The 26,605-nt window shown below is 32.8% G+C and overlaps 1 protein-coding gene across 3 annotated transcripts in view; it reads left to right on the top strand.

Moving 5' to 3' along the window:
• LOC114131493 (homeobox protein OTX1-like) overlaps positions 1 to 25,757 on the top strand; it is a 35,326-nt gene extending 9,569 nt beyond the window's left edge. For 2 of the 3 annotated variants that reach the window (XM_050207972.1, XM_050207971.1), the window contains exons 2-8: positions 21 to 62; positions 7,018 to 7,307; positions 13,218 to 13,256; positions 18,072 to 18,226; positions 22,372 to 22,774; positions 23,485 to 23,786; positions 24,719 to 25,757. In XM_050207972.1, the coding sequence (XP_050063929.1) occupies positions 37 to 62; positions 7,018 to 7,307; positions 13,218 to 13,256; positions 18,072 to 18,226; positions 22,372 to 22,774; positions 23,485 to 23,786; positions 24,719 to 24,802 (1,299 nt within the window). In that variant the 5' untranslated portion in view covers positions 21 to 36 and the 3' untranslated portion in view covers positions 24,803 to 25,757. The remainder of the gene's footprint in view (positions 1 to 20; positions 63 to 7,017; positions 7,308 to 13,217; positions 13,257 to 18,071; positions 18,227 to 22,371; positions 22,775 to 23,484; positions 23,787 to 24,718) is intronic. The other variant, XM_050207974.1, reaches the window with a different exon arrangement.
• The last annotated feature ends 848 nt before the right edge of the window (positions 25,758 to 26,605 follow it).

The following is a 26,605-nucleotide window of genomic DNA, read 5'->3' as shown; positions in this document are numbered from 1 at the left end:
TTTTTTTTCTTCTGTTACAGGTGTCATCGACATCTTATGTGGCCAAATAGCCTGTCATCTGGGTAAGTTTTGTATTTTACAGTCGTGTTAAATATTATTTTTTCTGTCTGCATAATATGTACATACAAACAACATATTACCCCTTAACTCTCACTTCTATGCATGCCTATTGCTTACGATGGTATACAATGGTACCTATCAACCGTATTTCTATGTGCATTATTTTACGCGTACGCGTTTAGCGACGATATCGGTGGCAAGTGCGACACTCGCGGCGCTGTCGGTTTTGGGCTGTCCGTAAGTATATACAACTTCATTGAATATAAGCGTTGGTATATGTATTATGTGTATCGTCGATTGTTCGGTCTTGTTTAGCACATATACGACGTAATAACGCGAAATCCGGTATATTATTATATCATGTTATGTGGTACAAACGTTTACCTCCCATTGACTATTGTACTGCACGCGATATAATAACAATAATAATTATTATGGTCGACGGTGACCATAAGAGCAGTGCGTTTATATATTATTATTATCTAAAGATGGTGGTAGGTACGAGTTTTTTCCCCTTCGTACGTATAGGCATAACGATATTTTCGTTGTAAACATTCGATTTTTAAATTTCTCCCGTTGTGTCTCAAGATTATTCTCTCAAAATCCGGTACCGACGCGCTCTTGTTATTTTACTGTCGCCGTGGTAATGTGTTATTGTACATCGCCATTGTCGGTAACGTATAATAAAATACAAAATTATTATTATTATTAAAATTGTATGTAAAAGACGCATTTCGTTCAAACCTGAGTGTTTTTCAAATAATAACAATAATAATAATAATGATAATACATTTACCAATAATAATAATAATAATAATAAACGTAAACTCAGGTTTATTGTCATTCGTTTTGCTAGTACGTGTCTTGTACAAAAAAAACCGTCAACAGAAATTCGGACGATCGGTCCTTTTTACAACAATAATATAACAATATAATATATTATAATATATAGTGTGACAATGAAAATGCCACGCCACTAGGTCTAGGACCCGAGACATCCCAACAGTACAATCATATCATATCGCGTACCTACATATAAGTTATAATAACATGTTTGTGTACTACAGTCTACAGCAGACTGTACGACGACAACTCATAAATATCAAGTACAATTTACTAGAAACGAGCAAAAGAGATTCCGAGATTTCCGATTTTTGAACCCATTTAATTTAGTCCCGTGTTTGTCGGGAGTTTAAAACCGCATAATCGTTGTAGAATCTATAGAATTGAATTTCTTGGAAATTCGGTATTTAAAAACATTATTATAATAATAAAATCGTTAAAGCCATTTAATAGCCTCAATTAAAACGAAAATAAAATCAGAAAAACGTTAAGTAAACGGGAAGAAGACTGTTTTTACGTTTAAATGTGTATAAGAGTTATGAGCAGAGACTGGATTAATGAAATTAGTGGCCTTGGGCTAATTTATTTTTAGGAGCCCTAATTTTACAAAAAATGTATTTTTATAATAATATGTCAATTGATATTTATTAGTTACATAAGAAAAATCTTTTTTCTCAGAGAACAAATTTACATCACATAGTTAATTTATTAAAAAATACAATTTAATTACCTAAGTGTTAAAATATAAAATATATGATAATAATACAAACAAATAATTATTTAAAACATTTTTTCTAGATTTACTTAATACAAAAATATCTAAAACGTCGTCAAATGAGAGTATTTTACATTTGTCATTTTCAATTGACATAATTTTTAATGCGTTCAACCTATCGTCAATCAGTTAAATCTGTATAAATCTTAGTCGATTTATAATTAGAGCCAACTTTGCAAATTATTTCAAATGATTAATATGAATGTATCTTTAAATAAATTTTGTTAATATTATTTTTTTAATTGTATACTTATCTATAATAATTGTAGAAAAGCTGCAAGCTCATAATATAGGCCGCTTAACCCCCCTCCCGCCTAATCCGGCTATTATTTTTATATTTTAGTATTCTTCGTAACTCGCTTAAAAATTAAAATATCATAAAAAACCTTCAAGAGATAATAAATAGTGTTTTTATCTTTAAGTTTGACCCTGGGATAATTCACTCTAATATAATTTATAAAACTAATAATACAAAATCGATTCTACTGGATACAAATTTGGTATATTGTACGTTCCTTAAATTATATAGAAACATTAAGTACGGATATAGTGTCCTCTTAAGGTACTTTTGTGTAATGATTTCTAAACTATATTAAGCTTTTTAATTGTATTATTGAGACGATTATGTTCTATGGCCATAATCTTTCAAGTTGGTATTATGTAGTATTAATTATTGTTGTCTACGTTGTCGGGATAGACTGCAGGCAAATTTAAAGAACTAACAGTTGACCTCGTGATATCGAAGTTCTATGTGTACGTAGAAGATATATCTTAACGTTAATTTACGTATACTTATTAAAAAATGGTCCTCGTTCAAAATCGACTTATTTATTGGGTTTCGAACCACTGAGAACCATTGAAAAGTAACCTGAAGAAAACAAAAGGCCCTAACGTCGCAGCAAAACGAAAAGAATTATATGTAACTTTTTGCACACTAGTTTTTGTGTTCAATTTGTATGATCAGATGATCTGGATCCGATACACATAGGAAAAAACACAAAATCACAGTATATACAATGACAATAATAGCGCCTTCAAATGGCTGAGGATATACATAATCACAACCTGCACATGACACATGACACGTATATATTATAATATATAACGCCGGTCTATTTGTCGGCGAGCTTATTCTTGCTCTAAATGTGTGTGTGTGTGTGTGAGTCAGTCACAAGTGTAATAATGATGTGCAGGTAATAGGTAACCTATACCTAACAGTTCCGGTGGTCGTAAAAAACCAACACATAAGATGCACATATGCACCAAACTATATTGTGTGTATGCGATTCAACTATATACATATAATATAAAATAATATAATCACACACACAGACACACTATAAAGTAGTTTCTCCGCAGTATACCACACATATAACGGGCTCGTGGGTGTTCGTGGCGGGGACCTTGTCTCTGGAAGAAAAAGAAAAAAAGACGAAGAAAGAGGAGAAGAAAAAAGACGATCTCACCGATCGACCGTTTGTTGTTCGGCGGATGCTGTAGGTCCATGGGCCCCGAGTCATATACGGGTAAAAATATATGTATATCATACAGGTATAAGTTACACATAATATTACATAGGCACACCGTTTATTCGGCGGCGTACGACTGTGGTGCCATAGTACTACATAGACGCGAACGGGGCCCTTACCCGACGGCAACAAAATACCGGAAAAGACACGTACGCTTACGCCGCTAACAATGACCACCGCACACGCACGCAACTATATTATATGTTTGTTCGGTCGTACGCGTTATAATATTTTACTATATTGTACATACGCATCGTGTTGTATATACCTATCCAATATCTACATCGTACGCACATACGCATACCCGACCTGTGTCGGCCATTGAAAAATATTATTGTGTATGGTTATAAGGTATAAATATAGTGGCGATGTAATAATATATTTGTCTACATGATGAACATAATATTATAATACGCAGTGCGACGGTCGCCCTCGCTTTTCGTTCGCGCAGACACGTTGGCGCGGCAGTTCTAAACTTGTAATCCCGAGCGCTTTCAAACGTGCCTCACATTATCATCATTATGCCGTAAATAATGATATGCATCAAAAATCAAAATCTATATGCACCTCCTAATTGTTGCCATCGACGAGTTCCTCGGATCCGATGTACACATTTCACGTATATTAGTCTAATCAGTTATTTTCTAGTTCGCATTACAACGAGTTCCGTCCCTTACACGTCATAATGTTATCATCGTAGCGCAGTCGCGCAATTTATTGATTTATCGTAGTTATATATTTAATTTTTCACCTAATCACACTCGATTGATTCTGATATTATGTTTTGCTAAACCATCTTGAAGTATAGGTTTTTGTTCTTTTTAGATTTTTTAAAGCACATAATAGTGTACCTATACAATAGAGAGTTTTCTATTACTAATTCTTATTGCAATTTAAAGCACAAATTATTTTAAATAATTATGAAAAAAAATATTCCAATAACATCTTTGAATTATATTGTAATAATAAGCAAGCAATTCGCATGTTATTAATCGTTTTTTAATTTTCATCATGTAAATATTTTACACATTCTGTTTAAGAAGTACTGGTTTAAAGTGTTGTGTTGTACTGCCTAATTAATATTTTTATTTTGAAATATTTTATACAGTCTGTAGGTATACGTTTTTAATATACTAACTACCTACTTAATTTATTATTTATAAACACTTACCTATAAATAATTGTTTTTCTTTTTTTTTTTTTGATACTAACTAAAATAATTAGGATAATATAGTAATTTCTTTTCAATAAAACTTAATAGATTTTTATAATTTTTAAAATTAAATTTTCGGACTTTATAATTATATAGGTTAGGTTAGTTATACCTACAAATTATTTAAACTATTATTTTTCGCATTATCGTTCGTTATTAGGTACGTATTTAAATAATACAAATCGTAACTATACCAGATTTAGTTTAAATAATAATTATATCTATTTCACAGATGGTTTTTTATGCGTTTATTGTTTTATTATTATCATTACCTAATACCTATTATATAATTATCTGCCCTGAGTGTTTTATGATTTTATTAATTTTGTACACGAAAGCTCCAATGTTTAATAATATAACGAAAATTACTGTATTAATATAACAAATAACAATGACAGTGTATACTTATTATACACGTAAATGTCAACAATCTTAGTACTTACATTATATAATATTATAATGACGTTTCTATGTAATATCCTGATATCCGTGACTATTTGTGACGTTCTATCTTAGAAATAGTGACGTCAACTAATATAATATTATCCAACTTAGATGCATGTGTGTTGTTTGAACATGTAATAATGGTATAAACTATAAATACAACACAAAATCATATAATATTACGATAAAATCGGCCGCCGCTAATTCATATCGGAGGATATATAAGGATGTGTTTTCAAACTAAGCCCGATGTGGATTAAGCGCAAAAAGCGGATCGTCCTATGCTTTTGCTAAAAATTTGTACCTGAATGATATTTTATATTCTTAATTTAATTTTGTTTTAACATATAATATTATGTTATGTATGATTGAAGTAGGCAGTATAACACAATAAATAAATAAATGATTTAAATTTAAACCAAATGATACGTGAAATAAACATAAATTTGTAAAGTGTAATGAAAATTGGTAGTTTTTTTATAATTTGAAGGCCAAGTTATCTTATCCAAGTCTGTGTTGCATTCGAAACCCGACAGAGTTCCTCTATCAAACCTTATATAAAATTAGGATCGGATAGAATCTTGGGACGTGTATTCCATTGTTTATATTAATTGTTTTCACAGCATGCGGAAGAATTTCTCTTGCTCCACGCGTTTAAAAAATGTCTCCACATTTTCTGAATATATTATGATACATATTGGCTATTCCCTACTCTATTTTTATTAGCAGAATAATTATAATATTTTAAGTGCTGCTTCGAATAAATTTACATTCAAGTGCATTTTTATAGCGAACTACATAACTATGTATATAATTATAAAATCAGTTCTATTTTTTACTTTTATACAATGCGTAATGCGTACATGTTTTATCAATTACTCACATAAAATAATAATTAATATTAATTAATTACATAGCTTAAATGTGGTCTTTTCATCATACGAGCAAGGACGATGTTGTATCAATTATCCTGGCACGAGCCAATGAGTTGCAAACAATTTAACAGTGAAGTTGTCAACGGATTTAATGTACAAATCAATTAATATATATATACCTAGTTAATTCTGCATAAAAAGTGGTAAAAATATAAAATGGATTGAAGATATATCATATATAGTGTAATATTTTTGGTAAACCAGAAGAAACTTGTAAGAAAATGACACGATAAAGATGCACGCGTATTGGGACTTGGAAGTCGAAATGTCAAATTATTCAAAGGAAAATATTACCAACCAGTTATTTACGTATCTGAATTGTCGAAAGACACAAGCACATTTCGCTTTAACCTCGATATTTTTACAGTGGTTTAGACCTAAATTGACCGAAAATTATTTAATGTCAAAGTGGTGATAATTAAAGAATATTTCTTCATTTCAATTAAGAATCTGGACGTGTCAAATATACATGGAAAGCATTTTGTATTGACGAGAAATGAGGTTTTATAGTTAGAATATTATACGAACCAATAACGGATTTGAGAATCGTCCAACTTCATTTTGAATCCTAGATTATGCAATTTAGTTAAAAACTATGAATTTAAACAAAGTATTTAAATAAAATTGCATGTTTATTATAGTTGTAGCCGTTGTAGGTTATCTGGTTATGATTAATATTTGTAATGTTATTATAGGGACCGACATAGTAGATAATTGTTATGATACAGTTTTTATATACCTAAATAGTTTGTAAAATTCGAGACTTATAAGTCTATTATGTATTTATGTGTGTACACAAAACGTTTTACACAATGTACAATACATTAATACCTACGCGTGCGTTTATTTAATATTATGTTAACATTTTAAATGTTTTAATGCACTCTCTCATATTTTATATAATATTTATAAATTTAGTCGAGCCGGGTTTTTTTATAGGTATGTCTCGACTTTTCACGTATTTTTTTTCAACAACACTAAAACCATCAACGCCTTTACTTCGCAGTGCCACCGCTACGATATATTTATTATATTTTAATAATATGATTTTGTTTTTTTGTTTTTTGTTTTTTAATGTTTTAAACTTCTTTTCTCCGCTCCGTCATTGTAATTGGCATGGACTATAACTATTATTTTTTTTTTTTTTGTAAAAGCACTGGTTTTTATTAATCGTTTGCTTTTCGCATTTTTTTTCTGTTTTTCTTTCCACTCAAACAGATGCAGCCAGGAGAGCGGCGGGGAGTTGGGCGGTTTCCCTGCTACTGCCGCGGCCGCAGCGTTCGCTGCCGCGGGTGGCTCGGGCGGCGCGCCGCCGTCACTAGGCTCGTCCATGCAGGCCGCCGCCGCTGCGTACCACCTCAAGACTTCGGCGGCGTCTTCGCCGTACGCCGCAGTCAACAGCATCGGGCTGATGGATTCGCTGCAGACTAGCATGGGCTGTTACCCGACAGCAGCTGGCCAGAATTACCATCACCATCATTCCACCACGTTGTCCCTGTTCAATCACCGTAAGCATAATATCAATATTAATAGCTGATAAAATATTAAATTATTGTGTGTACCAGGCCAGAGGACTAGTAGACTTAAAAAAACATTAGGTACAGGGAAGCACGTCGTATATTCTTAAAAATCATAAAATATTTATTACATTTTTAACCTATAACTTTTATTTTTATTGATTAGGAAATATTCAATAACATTGAGTATTCGATTTTTTAATTAATTTGACGTTTCTATATTAGTATACAGTGCACTTCAGGTTAGGTACACTCATCAGTTTGCGGATGCGTTTAGATTAGATAATTAAGGAATGTCGTTTTGATAATAAACGTTTTTTATAATAAAATGTACAATAAAAATTCCAAAATGAAGAACTATGACTCAAAAATCAAAATATGTAACATAAAATTACAGATTCAGATTTGTCGTAGTATGAAACGAATCATAAACGGATATAAAGTTCGAGCACATTTTTAGTGTCTGACAAAAAGTACGAAAATGCAAAATATTCTAATATATATATTTATGTTAAAATTTTACAAATTGTTGTACATATATTATATAATTAATAGGTAGGTAATTATATATTTTTTTCTATTTTCTTATAAACTTAAAAGAATATATTTTATATTTTCGGACTTTTTACTATCCGATATTAAAAACGTGCTCGGACTTTTTGTCCGACTATAAAAACTGAAACTAGACTTTTTGTCCAACTTTTTTTAAAACGAACTTTTTGACCGACTACCATATACACAGTAGTAGTTGGTAAACCATATTTTCCCAATATATCATTCTTATAGGAAAATACGTATGTACACCTTATATTTGATTTAGATAGGTTGTCGGATTTCCCACCGTGTGTGTATGAGTGTCTTATGTAACTGTGGTATTGCGCAATAAAGAAATAGTTTGATTTTTGTTAGAACTGTATCAATAATTTAAAATTAATACATTTTGATACATACCTATACAATATCTATTATCATTATAATTATTCATTCTATCAATAATATATTTTATGAAATTTTGTTCATATAATACGATAGTAGTAAAAAATTAATTTTTGAATTAATAAAAATCATAAACCATGAACATGGTTTAATTTATATGTTGTAATAATGGAATACCACTAATTTCACTTACTAGTGTTTTTCTTAGTCAAATTTAATTTATTTTATTAAATAATGTGCAATAATATATCATTTTAATTACTTTAGTATTAACTATTAATATTCAATAAATGTATACCTATTTATTTTATTTTTGTTTGATAATAAAAATAAATAAATAAATAATAAAAGAAAAATTTATCAATTTTAAATTATTGATGTAATTTTTTCTTATTGGTCAATTATATTTTTTTCCTCAACTCAAAGTAGATTACATTTTATACTACAAAAAACCGAACAGTATAATGTCTTATTAAACTATGAATTTGAAGGTAATGATTAACGAATAATAAATCAACAAAGGGAGAACTCTAAAGTGGCACAGTATAATAATTATCGTGTAATATAAAATTCCATATTTCTTCATATTACATCATTTACATTCAAGAAAAATTAATTAAATATCATATATGTTCAAATATAAAAAATAAATATATAAATATATATATATATTATGTTTGTCACGATATAGGTAAAAGTATAATTTGAATCTAAACACCTACTGCAGGTTGAATATATTCGAAGTTATATTATATTATTATGTTGGTATAGTAAAACTAATTTAACTTTAAGACTGATCAAAAACCAAATTATCTCTCACTGTTTTACTTTTAAAATATAGTTTTTCTGAGAATCGACGAGGAAATAAATCTTCAAATCTACCCACCCCTACACTATAGTCTATAGTATACATAGTATACAGTATACTGCACCATTAACAGTTATTGTTAAACGGTTTACTTGTACAAATATAGCGGCAAGACGTTTTGACCTGTATATACTTATTGAATAGGTATACCCACCACTGTTTTATAATATTTCATACCGTGACATCTTGTAGTTTGTACGCATAGTGTAATTTTATTTTTTATAAATCTGATTCAACAAAAAATCTTTTATAAATAATATAAAAAAAAACGATGTGTGGCTCGGCGGAGCAGTCGGAAAGATTTCCCCTTTATCATTACACCCTATAATATTTGTATCTACACAGCATCATATCATCTCTGGTAGATTTTTTCTTTACCTTCGATGTTTTAATGTGTGATATAATTCGGGTGTGCCAAATTGCCAAATATTTTTACACCCCACGATCAAAATGTTGAACCCCGACCATTATTATACAATATGATACAATAACGGGAATGGCTCACGCTAGGGATTATAATATAATATAATAATAATGGTGGGTATATTTTTGTTGTATGTGTGACATACCTACTGACATGTGGTAGTGTATGTTTGTAGGTATATACATATATATGACCATGACGTACGTATGTAGGTATTTGTATATATACATTTATATATAATATGGTAACTACTTAGTTAGTTGACACATATAACTATTAAAAAATACTTTTGCATAAAAATCAATTTCAATTATAATGATATCAGAATAAAAAAATTAGATCAGCGCATTTCAGTGATGGATGTTTGTCCATCGTCTTTTCGGTCCCCGGACAGGATAGTGTAATTTTACTGTAAGTATTCGATTGGAATGCAATGATTGCATTCGATAAAAAAACAATTCTGAGCGGACGAGAGAATCTTTTTTATTTAATTTTATTCGTTTCTATGGGGATAAACAAAGCCGTAATTAGTCGTCCGTAATTATTTAGTATTACAAAATCGTGATATCGTACGTTTTTCTCCTTTAACCGCTTTTATTTCAAGTACCGTTTCAAAAATCCAAAAATGACCTCTTTAAAGTACCAGCTCAAGAACATTACCTTTCAGAAAATATGGTACACTTGTACTTTTGAGCAAGTTTAGGGGAAGAAAAAGTGTGTACAGAATAAAAAAGAAATAAACATCATTGTAAAACCAATACATTCCTCGCTCCGCTCAGAATCTAAAACAGTTATTTATAATATGTACCGAGGAAACTTATATTAAATACAATTGTTTATTGTAGTATACTGCAAAATTCTGTAAATATCCCTTTATTCGTTCCAAACAAATCTATAAATTATACGATATATTTTTTATCGTTATCGTCACATATAAAAAAAATATGTTAAATAATGTCGAATACAAATCGCTTGAGAAGTATTTAAAAATTTAATAGTGTACAAAGTAGATACCTAATAAAAAGTACTTAAATAACTTTTATTAAAATACTCAATAGGTCTGGTAGTTATAGATACATGTGTATAAACGTAAGTATATACGAATATGGGATTTCAATAAATCCGTATACCTACATGATCAATAAATAAAAAAACAACTATATCAATAGAATTTTTTCTGAAGTGTTGTATTTTTTGTTTAATTTAGACCTATAAAAGTCTATACTAAGTCGGACAAAATTATAACTTGGTACTTCAAATAATCCGATTTTAATTTGACTTATTATCTCTTAGATTAATATGTAAATCGATTTTCGTTGTTTCAAGTACAGGAGAAATATGTTCAAGTATAATATATGTTTTGTCAAAATGTAAATTATATTATAAAATAAAAAATATATTTACGTATACCAATTAATTAATAATAGAAGTAAGAAAAAAAAATTAAAATCTGATCCTATGTTTAATCAAACATTTACTACTATATTAACGTCAGAACCCAGAAAAGAGAATGATTCACTCAAATATTTTCACAGAGTTAAAAACGAATAATTCTAAGAAGTCATAATTTTATTTGGGTTTATGGGTCTGATTCTTCATTCACGTGTAGGATATTATTGTAATATTCTACAGCAGTACCTACTCTTATCATGTGACATATTATATATGTTTGCACGTTGTGTGGGCTACCACACTCCGATTTACTCGTACAAACACTACAATCATTTCTCGTCTCGTACAATAAACACGCCGCCGCATATGCGTAATACATATTTACAATACAAGATTGACTATATATACACACACACACACTCATCCATACAACCCCTTAATAAGTTACCGCTTTCAATCCCCTTATGATGTTATAAAAAGATTTGCGATCAATGATACCGTTATAAAATAATAAATTACTAGACTTCAAAAACCTTGATTTATTAGAATCCCGCAACATTTAGTCTGATGTGTCAAACGAAACCGCTATTGATATCACAATTTCCACATATATATTTTTTTCATACATATATATATAGAAGAGGGAAATCTTTGTACCTACCATTCGGCCTAGTCAATGAAAAAAAAACAGACTAAAAGTATAGCGAATAATACGTTTTATAATATACATATATAGAGGTATGTGTGTGTACGTGTGTGTGTGTGTGTTTGAATGAGTCAACTGCGTCTTCACAATGATATTATGTGTATAATGTATATATAATACTAAAACCGTCGGCGTGTTTTGTGTTACAACAAAATGTAATCTAAAGTATACAAACCCACAGAATGTTTGAATGTATAATAAATTTATTATAGTAGGTAATAGTGTTTTATTCACTGTACAAACAACCAATTATAAGCACTGCAGTTCCTTCAGACAACCAAATAATGAATATTTTATAAACATTATATTTAAACGAATCTATACACTTGACCATAATGTCATAGTTTATTTTAAAAATGCGTATAATATCATATAATTTGTTATAATGCACAATTTACCGATTTAGTAATTGTCAAATACATTTCGAAGAATTCTAAATAAAACGAACTTACATGTTCTACATATTTTAATACATGTGTTATAACTTATAAGGATATTTTCGACAATAATTTCAAATTAAATTTTAAGTACCTATACTAAGTATATCAACGAATTATAAACTTTGAAACTTTTTATAATTCTAGTGCAATTAATAAAAATATAATCGTAGGTATATATATTATATAATCAATATTTATATTCAATTATAAATTTTATTTCTTACAAATTTTGGTATAGGTACATAAAAATCAGAAACGTAGTATATTATAACTAAACAATAATCATCTAGGAGTAAGATAAATAATTATACTTATACATAATAATAACATTTTAAAATATATTACCTATACCATAGATAATATATATTAAAAAAACATAAAAACCCATAGGTGTAAGATAAAAAAAATTAAACAGTTTTTTTAAATTATTTTATGCTGGTTACCAAAAATGTCAATTTTTATTACAAACGTACGGCTCTGCAACTTATAAATCATGGGGTGCGTGTAACTATACTGATCCAGCATGTATTTTATGAACTGTACTCGATACGGTTTTCCACTTCGATTTAAGAAACAAGTGACAACATCAATTTGTTCTCCGGGGGGAGACCATTGAAACCAAAAATAATTTACTAATCTTTGACTTCCTACCTATATTACAGTGTACATCACTGTATGTCTATATTATATACCACAAGTGAGGTTTGTAAAAAAAAAAAAAAATACAATATGATAAGTATCAGATCGATCCGTACCTATGTACAACTTGGATATTTAAGTGATTTTTAGCAGTTTTTAAAACAAACTCGAATGCGGCGATGGTTCCATTTTGTATTATAGGTATATATTTATGTATAATATATTATAAAATCTTAGTTTATCGGTGAATATTGGATATGCGACGTATATTATCAAAAATTAACGGTTTTCGTTTGTCCAGAATAAAATATAGGTTATGGACTTATGGCTCACTTAGCTGAGACTTAAGAGTATTCGTTTATGATGTATTAATTATCACATTGGTAATCAATTAGTATTATTCAATTATATTAAAACAATTTTAATCAAAATAGTTTTTAAATATTATAAATTCGTTTTCTATTTACTGTACTTATACCTACTTATTTTTTAATAGGTACACAACACAATTACAGCACAAAACTTGTGGACTGTGGTAACTATTCATCATATTCTAATTTTATTTACTATATAATATTGGTGTATTATGAATATTAATAACTTATTAGTACGTACTTGGTGTAAACTAGGAAAATTACCGTTTTAAAATATATTATCTATGATTTGCATTTTAGATCCATCTGCAACTTTGCTTTGATAGAAAATTCGTGTTTTTGCACATATAGAGGGTGCAATCATTGTGATGAATATGAATTTTTTAATTTTTTTACCTAATTTTTTGAATCTTAGAGGGAATTCAAATCGTAGGCATCCCTCTAATTTAATTGTGTTACTATATGTATTTTTTCAATACAACACCGCTATAACAGTATGATGGTTAGATACTATAATATATATTATATATATATAGGTACCTCCTAATGCACTGTAGAGAAAAACAGCGGTGTTTTACACACGTCATCGTAATTTGATTCCTGTACCGATTACGACGATGGTGACCTAATATTTTCAACTACTATTGTATGGCTTTTTACATTCTATCTTCTCGTAGTCGATGTGAAATAATAATAACGCGCTCGACCAAACATAATACAATAAACAGTGAAACCACCATTTAACAAAATTTTTTATTTAACAAATTATTTTTGTGTACCATGACCTTCATTGATAATCATGCGTTAATTATATTTAGCGAATTCCTCTATATTATGAATTTTTTCTTGTTCCCTATGAGACTTCATAAAATAGAAGTTTCACTGTACCTATAGGTAATATAAAGTAGTCGGCCGCACCGCGGTATATATTAAAATTGAAATACATATTTTTACGTATATCTGCTACGTAGGTATAATACATACAATGTAGCACAATAAACGCTTAAGCCTCGGTTGTGTATCATATAATATTATTATATTATAAATTCATAACAATAATAAAATGGCCCGTGTATGAGCACCCCTTGTAAAATTCGTAGAATCCAATATAGCGATCGGTTCATGTTTTTACCGAAATTCAAAGGACATAGTGTTGGTTTGACCATGTCGTATATCAACTGATATTATATCATGAAATTCGACCCGTTCGAATTAAATCTTTTATTATTTAACACAACAAAGCAGTGTAAAAACGTTTCGGTTTACCTAAATATTGTATAACCTTTAACGGACTAAAAATAGGTGTGTGTGTGTCATCATAACATTGAAACTTTCTACAGAAAAAAAAATGTGTTTTAATGTGGTGTAACGTTTGTGAAACCACGGTGTCATGGTCACTACACAAAGAAAAGTACGAAGGGTGCCAACCATATAACGAGTCCCCATAGCGAAGGTCCGGTGATTTTTGTTATGAGTTTAAAAGAAATGTATATTATAATTTAAAAGGAAAATAAAATTAAATAAATACTGTTTTTGCAAAAAAAAATAAGTATTATACAACTATAACACATCATACATACAATCACAATGTGTATGTGAATAATATACATGATATAGATACTTATGTATTATAATCGCACAGAGTGGTCGTTAACGCTCATGCAAATCGACGAACAACTATTGATATTTACTTCAAATACATAGGTATACAGAGAATGACATATTTAAGCGGTTTAGGGAAAATAATAATGAGAAGGAAATCAAACTATTAACGTACCGTCCAAAGTAGGTAGGTGCTTACTACATATGTATACATATTATAAAAAAATTATTACGCCTTTATGTCAATACGTGTGTGGTCTTATTGAAATGTACATAGAAAAATCGGCGCTGATTGTCGGTAATAATAATAATATGAGAAATTAAAAAAAAACTAATTGCTAGCGACGTGACATGTACAATTTTTGCAGATAAGAAATTCATATCGATCGGGTCACAAACATTGGTGGTCTCCGATGTTCGTGTGTCTATATTATACTATTATATTATAAATTATGGTTCACACATGGCAATGACGTTAGTGGTGGTCACTACGGTGGTTAACATTTTGAATGTTCCAAGCTATTTATTATTTTCATTTTAGTACCAATTTCGTTATCGGCACAGCTTTCCTCTTGTGTAAATACAAATCAAGTGTACCGAATTCGATGACCTATATTATAATTTATATTATTATGTCTTGGTGTATTTTTTGCTCTTGCACGTGTAACACAAAATATAAAAGCAAGACATGTGGCACGCAGTAGCTGCGTCGGGTTCGTTGTATATTATAGTGATATATAACTATCAAGCGAGACATCTCGAGAGATAAGATCACTTTGAAAACACGTCTTATAGAATATATATGTTTCGTTCGGTGGCATATACGGTTACATTCGAAGAAACAGAGTTCGTTTATCATAATATATCGATTTTACATTGGCCGTTTTTATTCGTTTTCCGATAACGTTCGATTTCGGGGAACTCAGCTCCCGAATTTGCACAAGCATAGGTAAACGAAATGTTCCCCGGCCATTTACTATAATATAATATACCTATTAATAATATGTATATATTATTATGCAAAAGTAAAAACTCGATGGATTTTTTTATTTTTATTTTTCATGTTTTTTCCTATCTACTCGTAAAAAGGAAAAAACCTCGCTCCGAACCACTTTTCACGTGAAAATAAACGGCGGTTAATGCACTATAATTGTAAATCGCATTATCCACAGGCTCTTTGACTCTTTAACCGCACCGCGAATCCAATAAACCCGATCATTACCCGCCCGCTCTGCCCTTTGAACTCGATGGCAAATAATAAATTACGTCGTTATTATATTACGCGCCGCTGGTGGGACGATGTGGTGGGCTGCGGAAACGGCAAAAGTCGGACCGTCACCCGTATGTATAGACCGATTGATTTATTCCGGATGGACGGACGACATCACTCGGCAACCGGCCGGGGGCGACAGTCGGCGAAAAAGGGGAGAATCGCGTACGAAACGAAAAGGATAATGCGATATGATATCTATATCCTAAACGTTGAAACGACCAGGATCGTCAGTTTTCGGCTTCGGCGGCGGGGGAAGTGAGCTCACGGTAAAGTTATATATACTGCCCCGAATGCCACTGCCGTCGCGTAACCTTATTAACCCCATCACTCCACATCCTTTCCCGACAACCGCACAGCACCGGAACGCAATACGCGAGTAATTTAATAAATTGTTTCAGCGTGTATAATGTTGTTATATACGTACATATGAGTATATAGATATAAATAAATATCAACGCATGATTTTTCGTCATTTTCATCCGTTTCGTAAAATAACGAAGCTAAATTAACGAGAATAAGTTATAACTAAAACTGTAATTTTTTTTTTTAATTGATCCCATTGGCAGCAATAGCCAGGTCATTGCGGTGAAGAATATTGTTTTTTTTTTTTTTACTTATTGTTGTATTAATCTATTCACTACATATGCGTATTGTGCATTTGTTATTGTATAGGTTGCGTGTACCTTAAATTTATGAATGAAAAACGTAATACACTTTACTATTAGTGATTTTTATAGGAACATTATTGTGGTTTTCTCTCGGTGCCTGGTCGATTTGAGCGTTATGAATTGTCTCCGGTTGTCGCATACCTACTTTAGTGTTTACGACATTCGTTGGGTCATATGTTCGATAGTGAGTTAGTAGTGAGTACTATGCTCCATAGGGGTTCTTGTTTGTGAATAAGAAATCGAAATGTCTTGTGTGAATGTGTGTGTGTGCTCTATGAGTAACGTTTATTATATCTACATTTCCTTATTCTCTTTAATTTAGCGTGAAGTTGCATCGAATTTCTAAATATCTACCTAATATAGTTTTTATTTCATTGACCCTTGGATAATATTATTTACCATTAATCCGTAGTTATAATTGTGAATTAATATTAGTGGTAGGTACCTTAAATATTTAAATTATGATGTATCTACCGTGATATTTTTATATTAACAAAACAGCTGCATAATTGAATAATTATATAGTAATAAAAAAAACGCACATTTTCAATAATTTAATGATTAATTTACAAAGTCAATAATTTTAACTAAAAGTAAAACATTAAGAAAAAGAGTGTTAGGTATATATTATAGGTATTTTATTGCTAACAGTAGTTTATTATTTTCTACGGAAATTTTTTAGGAACACACAATATGATATTTAATATATACTGTATTATTTATACCGAATTTACTATATTATCATTTATTATTTTACAAGAAAATAATTAGTTTTAGGTGTTCATAATTTTGTTATTTATTATTAACTTATTACTATGTAGTTACTACATAGTAATAAAACGTAATATTGTAATATTATATTATATTATATTATATTGTAATGTAGTATACTATACAATTATACACATTACGTTTTATAGTTATTAGTTATTACTTGTTATTTATTTATGAAAATGTAATAGAAGTAAAACGTTTTAATTTCGGAATTTTGAAATATTGTTTATTGCCTAATACAATCAAAATTAATAAAATAATTTTAATCTTGCAATATTAATATTGAAGCGAGCTTAGGATTAGTTATTGCAAATGTTTTGTAATTATAGGTGATACCGCTATACGGCCATCTAGATCACAATAGCAAGTTTCATAGTAAAATATAAAATTATTATATACATTAAATTCTTAAAATACTAGAGTCGTTTTTATTTTCATCATTTACGGGATTTTATACTATATTTAATAACAAATAATAAATTATAAAATCAAATCCTTCTGTAAGAGGGGAGTAGCTCACAGTGATAAGAGTCACTGTGTACGATATTATATAGGTTTACTATTTGATTTTTGTTTTGATATTTTTTTTCTATATTGCATTACATGTATCATCCGAGTTAGAAATATTAAATAATGAGTGTTTTTGTTTTTATGTACAGTCGGAAATCCAAGAAAGCAGAGGCGTGAACGAACTACATTTACCAGAACGCAGTTGGACGTTCTGGAAACGTTGTTTGCCAAAACTCGATATCCGGATATATTCATGCGTGAAGAGGTGGCCCTAAAGATCAATTTACCCGAATCAAGAGTACAGGTAATTTATTTGTTTGGTTGTATATTATTTATCAATGGTTTATCACTGCAAGTACTGTTATATTATCGGTTTAGAGATAGTGTAAAAAGATGGGGGACAATATTCTAGAAAGCCAAGAAATCGAAAATATTGGTAAATATACTAAATGATCGAATTAAGGGAGAGTGTATAAATTTACTAGTTTTGTCTTATCATTTACATTATTATAATATAATATTACATAGATGTAAACTGTATAGTATACACGAAAATTTCCACGTTTCAAGAAATATCATTAAAAAAAAATATGTTTGAGTGATATAACATACTTGATGTCTGACCAAATATTGTGAAACTTATACTAAACAATTTAATATATCCATTAATCGAAAACAAATATAAGAAGAATAATCCCCGGGAATATGAACATGAATTTTGTCGTATTTCGACTTCGGGATGGAAAAAATCGGTAGGTACCTGTACCTACTATACCTATTTAACTTAATAATGCTATTGCGCAAAATTAGTTTCAAGAATGAAAACATTTCGAAAATCCTCTCTTAAGAGTATAGTTTACGGACAACGGTAGTAAAAATAATTTCTGTCGGTTGTGGGACTTTATCGCTACCACTTTCTACCCTCTCATCTTCCTTTTTCACGAAAACGATAAAGGCCTTTGCAATGGGCGATTGGGGCGGTGCGAGTACGGCGGAATAACCCCCGACTACTGCGGCTACGTATAAAAGCCCCTACCCTCCACCCCATGGTATGTACTTTATGGTGGTGCGCGTGCGCCGCTTGGGGAGGATAACTCTCGCCGTCCTTTCCTATCCTATATATATCTATATACGGCTCGTCCGTCATCGGTTAATCCCGCCTTCTACCCCAATTCTAACCACCCTTTCCCAACGGTGTCGCCACGAGTATACTTTGAGTGAGTTCGTGAATAATCGCCGCCTCGCACACTCCCGGCGAAAAATGACGTTGTTATCTGTCCTGTCAGTTATACGTCGCCATTGTAGCCTATCTCCAAGAAGGCAAACTCCCCTCCCTATCTTCACTAAATATTTGCTTCTTCCTCGTTACAGACATGCTCTTATATATAATATGACATATTACACTATGATGTACGATAAAGCCGACCGAGCACAACCGATTAGACTTTCTTTGACCGAAGTTATTATTTTAACAACATAATATTAGGCGTTGAGGTCGTGAAGTTAGATTACTCTTTGTTGAAAAGATTATTAGTGATCTTAGTGACTATTATTAGGTCAAATATACAAATTTGATAATTCATTATATTTACTTTGAAAATGAATGATAAGTTTTACAGTCGAATCGGCGGACACTAAAAATAATAATATTTAGTATTAATAGTATTTAGTCTATAGTATTGTATCCAACTATCCTAAATAATATTATAGTCGGCACATCGGTAAGGTGGTACGTTTGTACTTATAAGTCGATCGGGCGACTGTGTTGAATTGTCTAGTAAACGATTTATTATTATAATGTACACAGCACGATTCGCGTCATCCCAATTAATCATTTGGACTAACGACAAAGACGAAGTCACGGGTTCGACAGCCAGCAGATTTTTCGCGATCGATTTTTCGTTGGGTGTATTAATGTATATATTATTATTGTGTAGCTCGTTTGCAGTTTTTGTTATTTACACGCAAACCGGTCGGGTCTCTCGCTATTCCCTCTCCGCCAGTCTGTCTCTTTTTCTCTCGCTGTCGCCGCCGATCGTGCGGCAACCACATACCTAAGCTTCGGTCCGGTTTTCAGACGAAATAATATTATATTGAATTCGGTATATATACCCGTTCTGCTCGGCCGCGACAGCGAGGCGCGTTCGTGACACGGAACAATACGTACGCGCGGCCCGCCGACTGTTTAATAAAACATAATATTATAATAATAGGTGTGGGTAGGTACTATACAGTTTACCGCGGCTACTATACTATAATATTCCGGTGCATACCCTCCGCCGCCTACCTTACACAATACTTATAATATTATATTAACGACGACGACCGAATATTCGTATTATTATTATAATATCGTGATAAAAACGCATCTGTAAGCGCACGTATATTGGTTAGTACACAGTCGTAAAACCAATGCATCTCGTGCGAGGTCACGTTTTCCGCCCGCCGCGGCTGTTACATTATAAAGAAAGCCGCCGCCGCGAAAAGGGATAGCTGGATAGCTCCCGGAATAAATTGTCTTGGTAAAATATTCGTCGCCGTCCCGCGCTCATACAATATAAATGACTTAAATTATAATATGTTGTATAATAATGCCATATATGCGCATACGCGGACGTTTTTCTTTACGACGATCATGATGCGTGTACAGCATAATAATAAATGCGATCACGTCATATCCAAGACGACAATAAATTCAATATTGTATTATGTATAGAGAGTGCGTATAATAATAATAATTAAACTGTGATATATTATGCTATATTATATTGTCAAATTATTATACGCACCATGACGTATACAGATTTTGAACGATAATTCTTTGGCCGAGCGACGTCGGTTATAAATTTATATGATATAACCACAGGATCGCGTGTAAAACCGTCGTTCGCGAATTGGTCATCCGTGCGCTCACAAAAAAAATGTTCCAGCTTATTTTATGTCGATTTACCTAATTGTCCTATGCCGTAGCCACTTTTGAACTATCATCATTTTTGATCATCGATTTAATAATATCTCTGAGTAGAATTGATGTAGGATTTTTTCCATTAGTATTCGTCTGTATATTATGCCTTAGAACTTAACGCGAAATCTAGACTTGTGAGACAAACATTTACTGTCGTTGTACGCTGCTATCGTTTGCATTTCGGTACGCCACGGTGGTCAAAGTTTTGCACGCCATGTAAAGGATTCAAGGTGTTGAATGCCACCGAAGATGATTATTCTAAGTACATTATATTTAATATGATATTTCTTTGTTTATTAAGTTCCATTTGTTTCCTTTTTTATTAGAAAAAATCTATATTTATTTTATAAAATATTTATTTAAGCAATTTAAACGATTGGTAACATTTGGTATTTCAAAATTGCACTCGCGTATTATGATACATCGATAACTCGTCGCACTTACAACTTAAAAAAAAAATGGTAAAACTAAAACAATTCATAAAAAGTATAGTTTTAGAGATTGTCACTCTTATTATGTGCGCACATGTATTACAATCGGCCGATTGCATTTTGTTTGATCCTCTCTCCTGTATAATATTATAACGGCTTATAACAGTATGTCCAGTGCTTGCGGGTGAATTTTTTTTGTTATCGCACAACAGACAAAGAAACTAGGTTAACGCCGGCGTCGGAAATAAAATCGATATGCTTAGGACTTGGTGGTGGCGGTGGTGGCGTTAAAAAACGGCCAAAGGTTTTTTTTGTATGTTTACACGACGCGTGAACGACCGAGGCTCTGCTACGCATCGGTCATCGCTAGTAGTGTGTACGGCTTCTCGCCGAACTTCACGAAATTGATACGCGCACATATACAACATATACGGCGTGATAATCCCCTGCTGCCGCAGTGTCATTGGACTCATTTTATTTCGTGGAAAAGTACACCACTGTGTGTACATACGAACTACTCCTCGTGTTCTTGTAACCTCGTTTTTCAGGGATATTTTCTGCCGTGTCGTAATTAATTATAAAATATTATATAGGTACCACAGTTGTCACGCTCGACCACACTACGTATATAATAGTGAGTCGTGACACGGGGTAGAGTGAAGTACTCTTAAAATGAAATGTAACGCTCTCGTGATAAGTTAATTTTAGTTATTCTTAAAACAAAAAAAAAAAAAAGAATAGGTAGAATAGTGAAACAAAAGTTTTAGACTTCTATGTCGTTATAATAGTTATACGAACTAGTCGTTAAAGATTTGAAAGTTTCGAGATGGCTTGCTGGGTCATCGATGAAACGCGTAGGCTGAAAATATCTGTACAACCAGTGTGTGTCTGAATAAAAAAAAAAGGAGATTACACCCTTCGAATATCATATTACATATTTTATATTACTATATAGGATCCACCTCCTACCCGAATTTCTGTGTAAATAACCTCCTCTGACAATTATTATTGCAATACACAGCTTATCTACATGGGTGTGATAACGTGTTTCAGGTGTGGTTCAAGAACCGGAGGGCCAAGTGCCGGCAACAGGTGAAACAGAACCAACAGCAGCATCACAACGGCACGGGAACGGACAAGACGGCGTCTTCTAGAAACAACTCGGCCGGCAACAACGGCCAAAAGTCGTCGGGAAAATCGTCTGGAGGCGGCGGCAACGCGCCGGTTAACAACAACAATAAAATGTCACCGACAATAAATGGTGGCGTGGGCGGTGGTGGTGTGGGCGGCGGTGGAGTAACGAGTTCAACGGCAGGCAACTCGCCCGTGTCCACCGGCACGTCGCTGTCGTCCAGTCGGCAGTCGCCGCCCGGCGGTGGTTCGTCGTACATCAAGCCGATACTGAGCGGTACGCCGCCCATACAACCACCGCCTTCTGTGTACCACCCTAGTTCCGGTAAGCACTCGTGTTATCACTAAAGACTTTTAACCATTTATACTCTGCGCCCACACACTTCTTTGTACAATTATACCCTTTATTCGGAGCCACGTGTCCTCCCGCCTCCGCGTAACGCTTCACAGACCAACATCCTCGGGGAAACAAGGAGGTGTGGCGCTGTGTGCGGGGACCGTTTTCTTTATTATATGCGCGTTCCCCGACAGGATAAATTCCGTATGCCTATTGCAGTTTACGAACAACAATATTATTACTGTAAAGGCGTGCCATCAATTTATTTTTAATGCATGTGGTGAGTTTACAATTTGAAAAGTGGGTGGCGTAGAAGGGGCCTGGTGCGCGTGTAACTGCACAGTGACGCCCCAGGGACTTATTGTAAGGTCATTTATCTGAGCCCGCCTACATCCATGCACACGATCTCACTACGGATATATTTAAAATATTTAACCACCATGCAGTGATGGGATTTGAACATCAAATTTGTTTAGCTTTTACCTGCAGTGGATTATAGATAACTATTACCGGTATGCCTATAATTTGTCTAATTTTAAAACCATTTCTTCTTTGGTCTAGGCTTTTTCACTATAATATACGCAATCTTACCAATTTCGTTATTCGTTTTCTCTCATTGGTATATTTCAACGCATTTTATAATTTTGTTCGCTAAAGTACGCAGTGCTAATGTTTTGAATTTTTATTTTTTCGCGCAGGCGGTGGAGGTAATACGCCTGGATCGATATGGAGTCCCGCCATCACGGAACCACCACCGGGACTGGTGGATTTACACCATCACAGCACCAGGTCATCTCCAGTAGGTTCCAGCGGTGGCTACTCGACCAACGGCAGTACTGGTGGCAATTGTTATTCGTCACATCATCACCATCACCAACCGCATCATCACCATCCGCACCACCATCACGCGGCGGCGCATCATCACCAGAACTATGGCGGCTACTACTCGAACATGGACTATCTGGCGCCACCGCCGACAATGTCGTCGCATCAAACAGCCGTGAGTTGGCGTGATTGATTTATTAACATTATCTTCGACTTCAATCATAATATAAAATTTTGATTTATTTTGGACAATATCGACTATTTTATTTTTAGAAACAGGCAATTTAATTGAACGCTGTACATTGTGTTTAATATTTGAAATTGTTTTTTTTAAGCCCACGACCGTCCAATTTGAAATTTGAAATAACTCTGTAGAGTCCTTACGAAATAAACCCCAATTATTATGGTGTTAAACTCACATTCTGCCGTACACGCAATTATTTTACGAAGGAAAGAGTCGTGATTTCGAGAAGGGTAAAATTTAGATCTTTCGAACACTATGTGTACTCAGTCGTTGGGGGCGAATAAGGGTGTTGTAATATGTACCCAAAGGAAAACCAATCTCGATTGAGGGTGAAAGCTTGTGTGACGGCGATGTCGAACAACACGCCGCTTGAAAACATGCATAAAACAAATACGATATGCAACTAAACGGGGGATGCTAGAGTAAATCCATCCCTATAATACTTGTTATCATTTCGTGTATTAACGAGGAGTGTTTAATAAATAATTTCGTCACTGTAACTGCGTACAAACATTAATGTAGCGCTTTTGCTTGCAAAAATTTCGAACACCCGCTGTGTTGATACGAACGTTAATGCTTAGTCGTCTTGGAAATGACATATTATAGTTAGGGGTTGAGATCGTCTGTTGCCAAAGTTTTTCTTAACATCACATCGAACCCTTTTCAGACGTATCACTGTAATCTCTCCAGCAATTCGACGATCGATTGTATAGCGTCCCCCGCGAGATATCTTCTCTAGTCGAGTGTATGCGAATCCACTGTGTCCGTATACTCACGTCAGTCAGTCGATTTAGATAATTATTTGATACTTTAAAATGTAATCGACGGTCACAACAGCGGTCGTGTTTTGTTTGTGTTCACAGGAGAACGGTTCGGAGTCGGCTTGGGTGAAGCGCGAGGACGCATCGTCGTGGTTTTATAACTCGGCGGGCTGGGAACGCAAGTAAACAACTGAAACCAGGGCCGGAGTTGTCGCACGCCGCCGCCTTATGTCTTTCCACGACGTGGCTGTTCGCTGTCAGTCATGGGAGGAGATGTATCTTTTCGCGTGGCGGCCTATGTGTATTATAAGTTCGTGTAAATAAATTATCATATTCGCGCTGATGCCGAAGACGACGTTGGCAACAACACAACAGCTGCCAGAAAACCACACACAGATATACATGAATGATATATATGCTGACAAATCATATTATTTCGACTCGCGTGCGCACGTCTCGCCGTCTGTAGAATATTATGATAATTCATAGTGTATAATAATATTTTATTCAGTGTGTAGGCGTGCGTTTACGATATCGGTCCGCAGATCAATATATTGACGATCAAGAGTAAATTCAAGCGAAGTATCAACGAGAACAGCTATGATTCAGTATATTAATTATTAATATGTTATTGTATGATATGTGTGTATAATAAGCGGTAATACGTTTAATATGACGTGTAATCATTCACGTAGCGCAGTGAAACCTTTCTCACATACCTACATTAAATTAATAAGATAGTTTTAAGTGTTTGGTCTCCCGTTCGGTCTCCCGTGAATAAACGCTTAGACAAAAATATTGTAACGCTTTGGAAAATGATTTCCTAAGTACGCGACTGCCCCCAATGGACGATAGATAACCCTTAGACGCGAAGTCCAACCGATTACGATTTAAGTAATATTAGTTGCAGTATTTACATAACACCTATATTATGTTACAAAATTAATTCTTTTTAAACTAAAAGTGTTTTGGCACACACACACACACATGTTTCCTGTAAATGTTAACTTATTTAGGATTTTGAGTATACAAGAAAGTCTATTAGGTACCTACCTATTTATTTTCTTAGAGGTTTCACTGCGCTTATCATAAAGTAATGCGAATGTCGTTTGTATAATAAATCTTCAGTGATCTCGTTTAACTTGTTAATTTTCAATACAAACCGTTATTGTGTTTACCATAAACCTTCACTTATACATATACATGTGGACGATTCGTCAACTTTCATGAGTCATGTTAATCGGCCGATCGAATAATTTCGGTTATCATTTACCGAGTAGCCGATTTAAAATATTCTATATACCTACCTAATAACCGACTAAAACGATAACCGAATAATCTGCAATGAATTCTTATTGGCATTTGTGTACTGATAATGTAGTAAATTCTGGTCGGGTTCTGAAATCGTGTAAATAAAAATATTTATCCACTAAAATAACACGTATCTCCAATGTAACAGAAATAAAAACCGTTATATCAATGAATTTGTTCAATATTTGTTGTTGTGTGTATCGACTATCGATTATAATATGTAATAGCATATCCGCACACTGTACCATAAATAAGAAATTTCTATTTTGCTCGATTATTAGATTTTTTCCGATAGTTCGACCGATTATATTTACGAGCAAGTCGATAACCGATGATTTATTACGAAATTGCATAATCCCCCAGCGCTATACGCGACCCACCCTCGGTTACGCCCATAAACCATCGCATGCATGCCAGTACGATCGTATTGTATTATGTTATTATCGGACGTTAAAGCAAACGCGAGATGATATTGTACCCACGCTAATATAATAATATGACGGTACGACAAGCTAGGGGCGCGGTTTCAGATTTTCAATAGGGGTTTGAACACTTAATAATAAGCGAACCACTTTTTTTTCTATCGCCGGGGGATTTGCAGTATGATAAAAAGGTTAAAAAGCAAGGCTATTAGATATCATTGTCACATCGCCACTATAATAATATCTGTGTGGCGTT

This window comes from Aphis gossypii, chromosome X (assembly GCF_020184175.1).
Source record: "Aphis gossypii isolate Hap1 chromosome X, ASM2018417v2, whole genome shotgun sequence".
Classification (NCBI taxonomy): domain Eukaryota; kingdom Metazoa; phylum Arthropoda; class Insecta; order Hemiptera; family Aphididae; genus Aphis; species Aphis gossypii.
The sequence above is the reverse complement of the archived record's forward strand: the minus strand, read 5'-3'. Positions and strand labels throughout refer to the sequence as shown.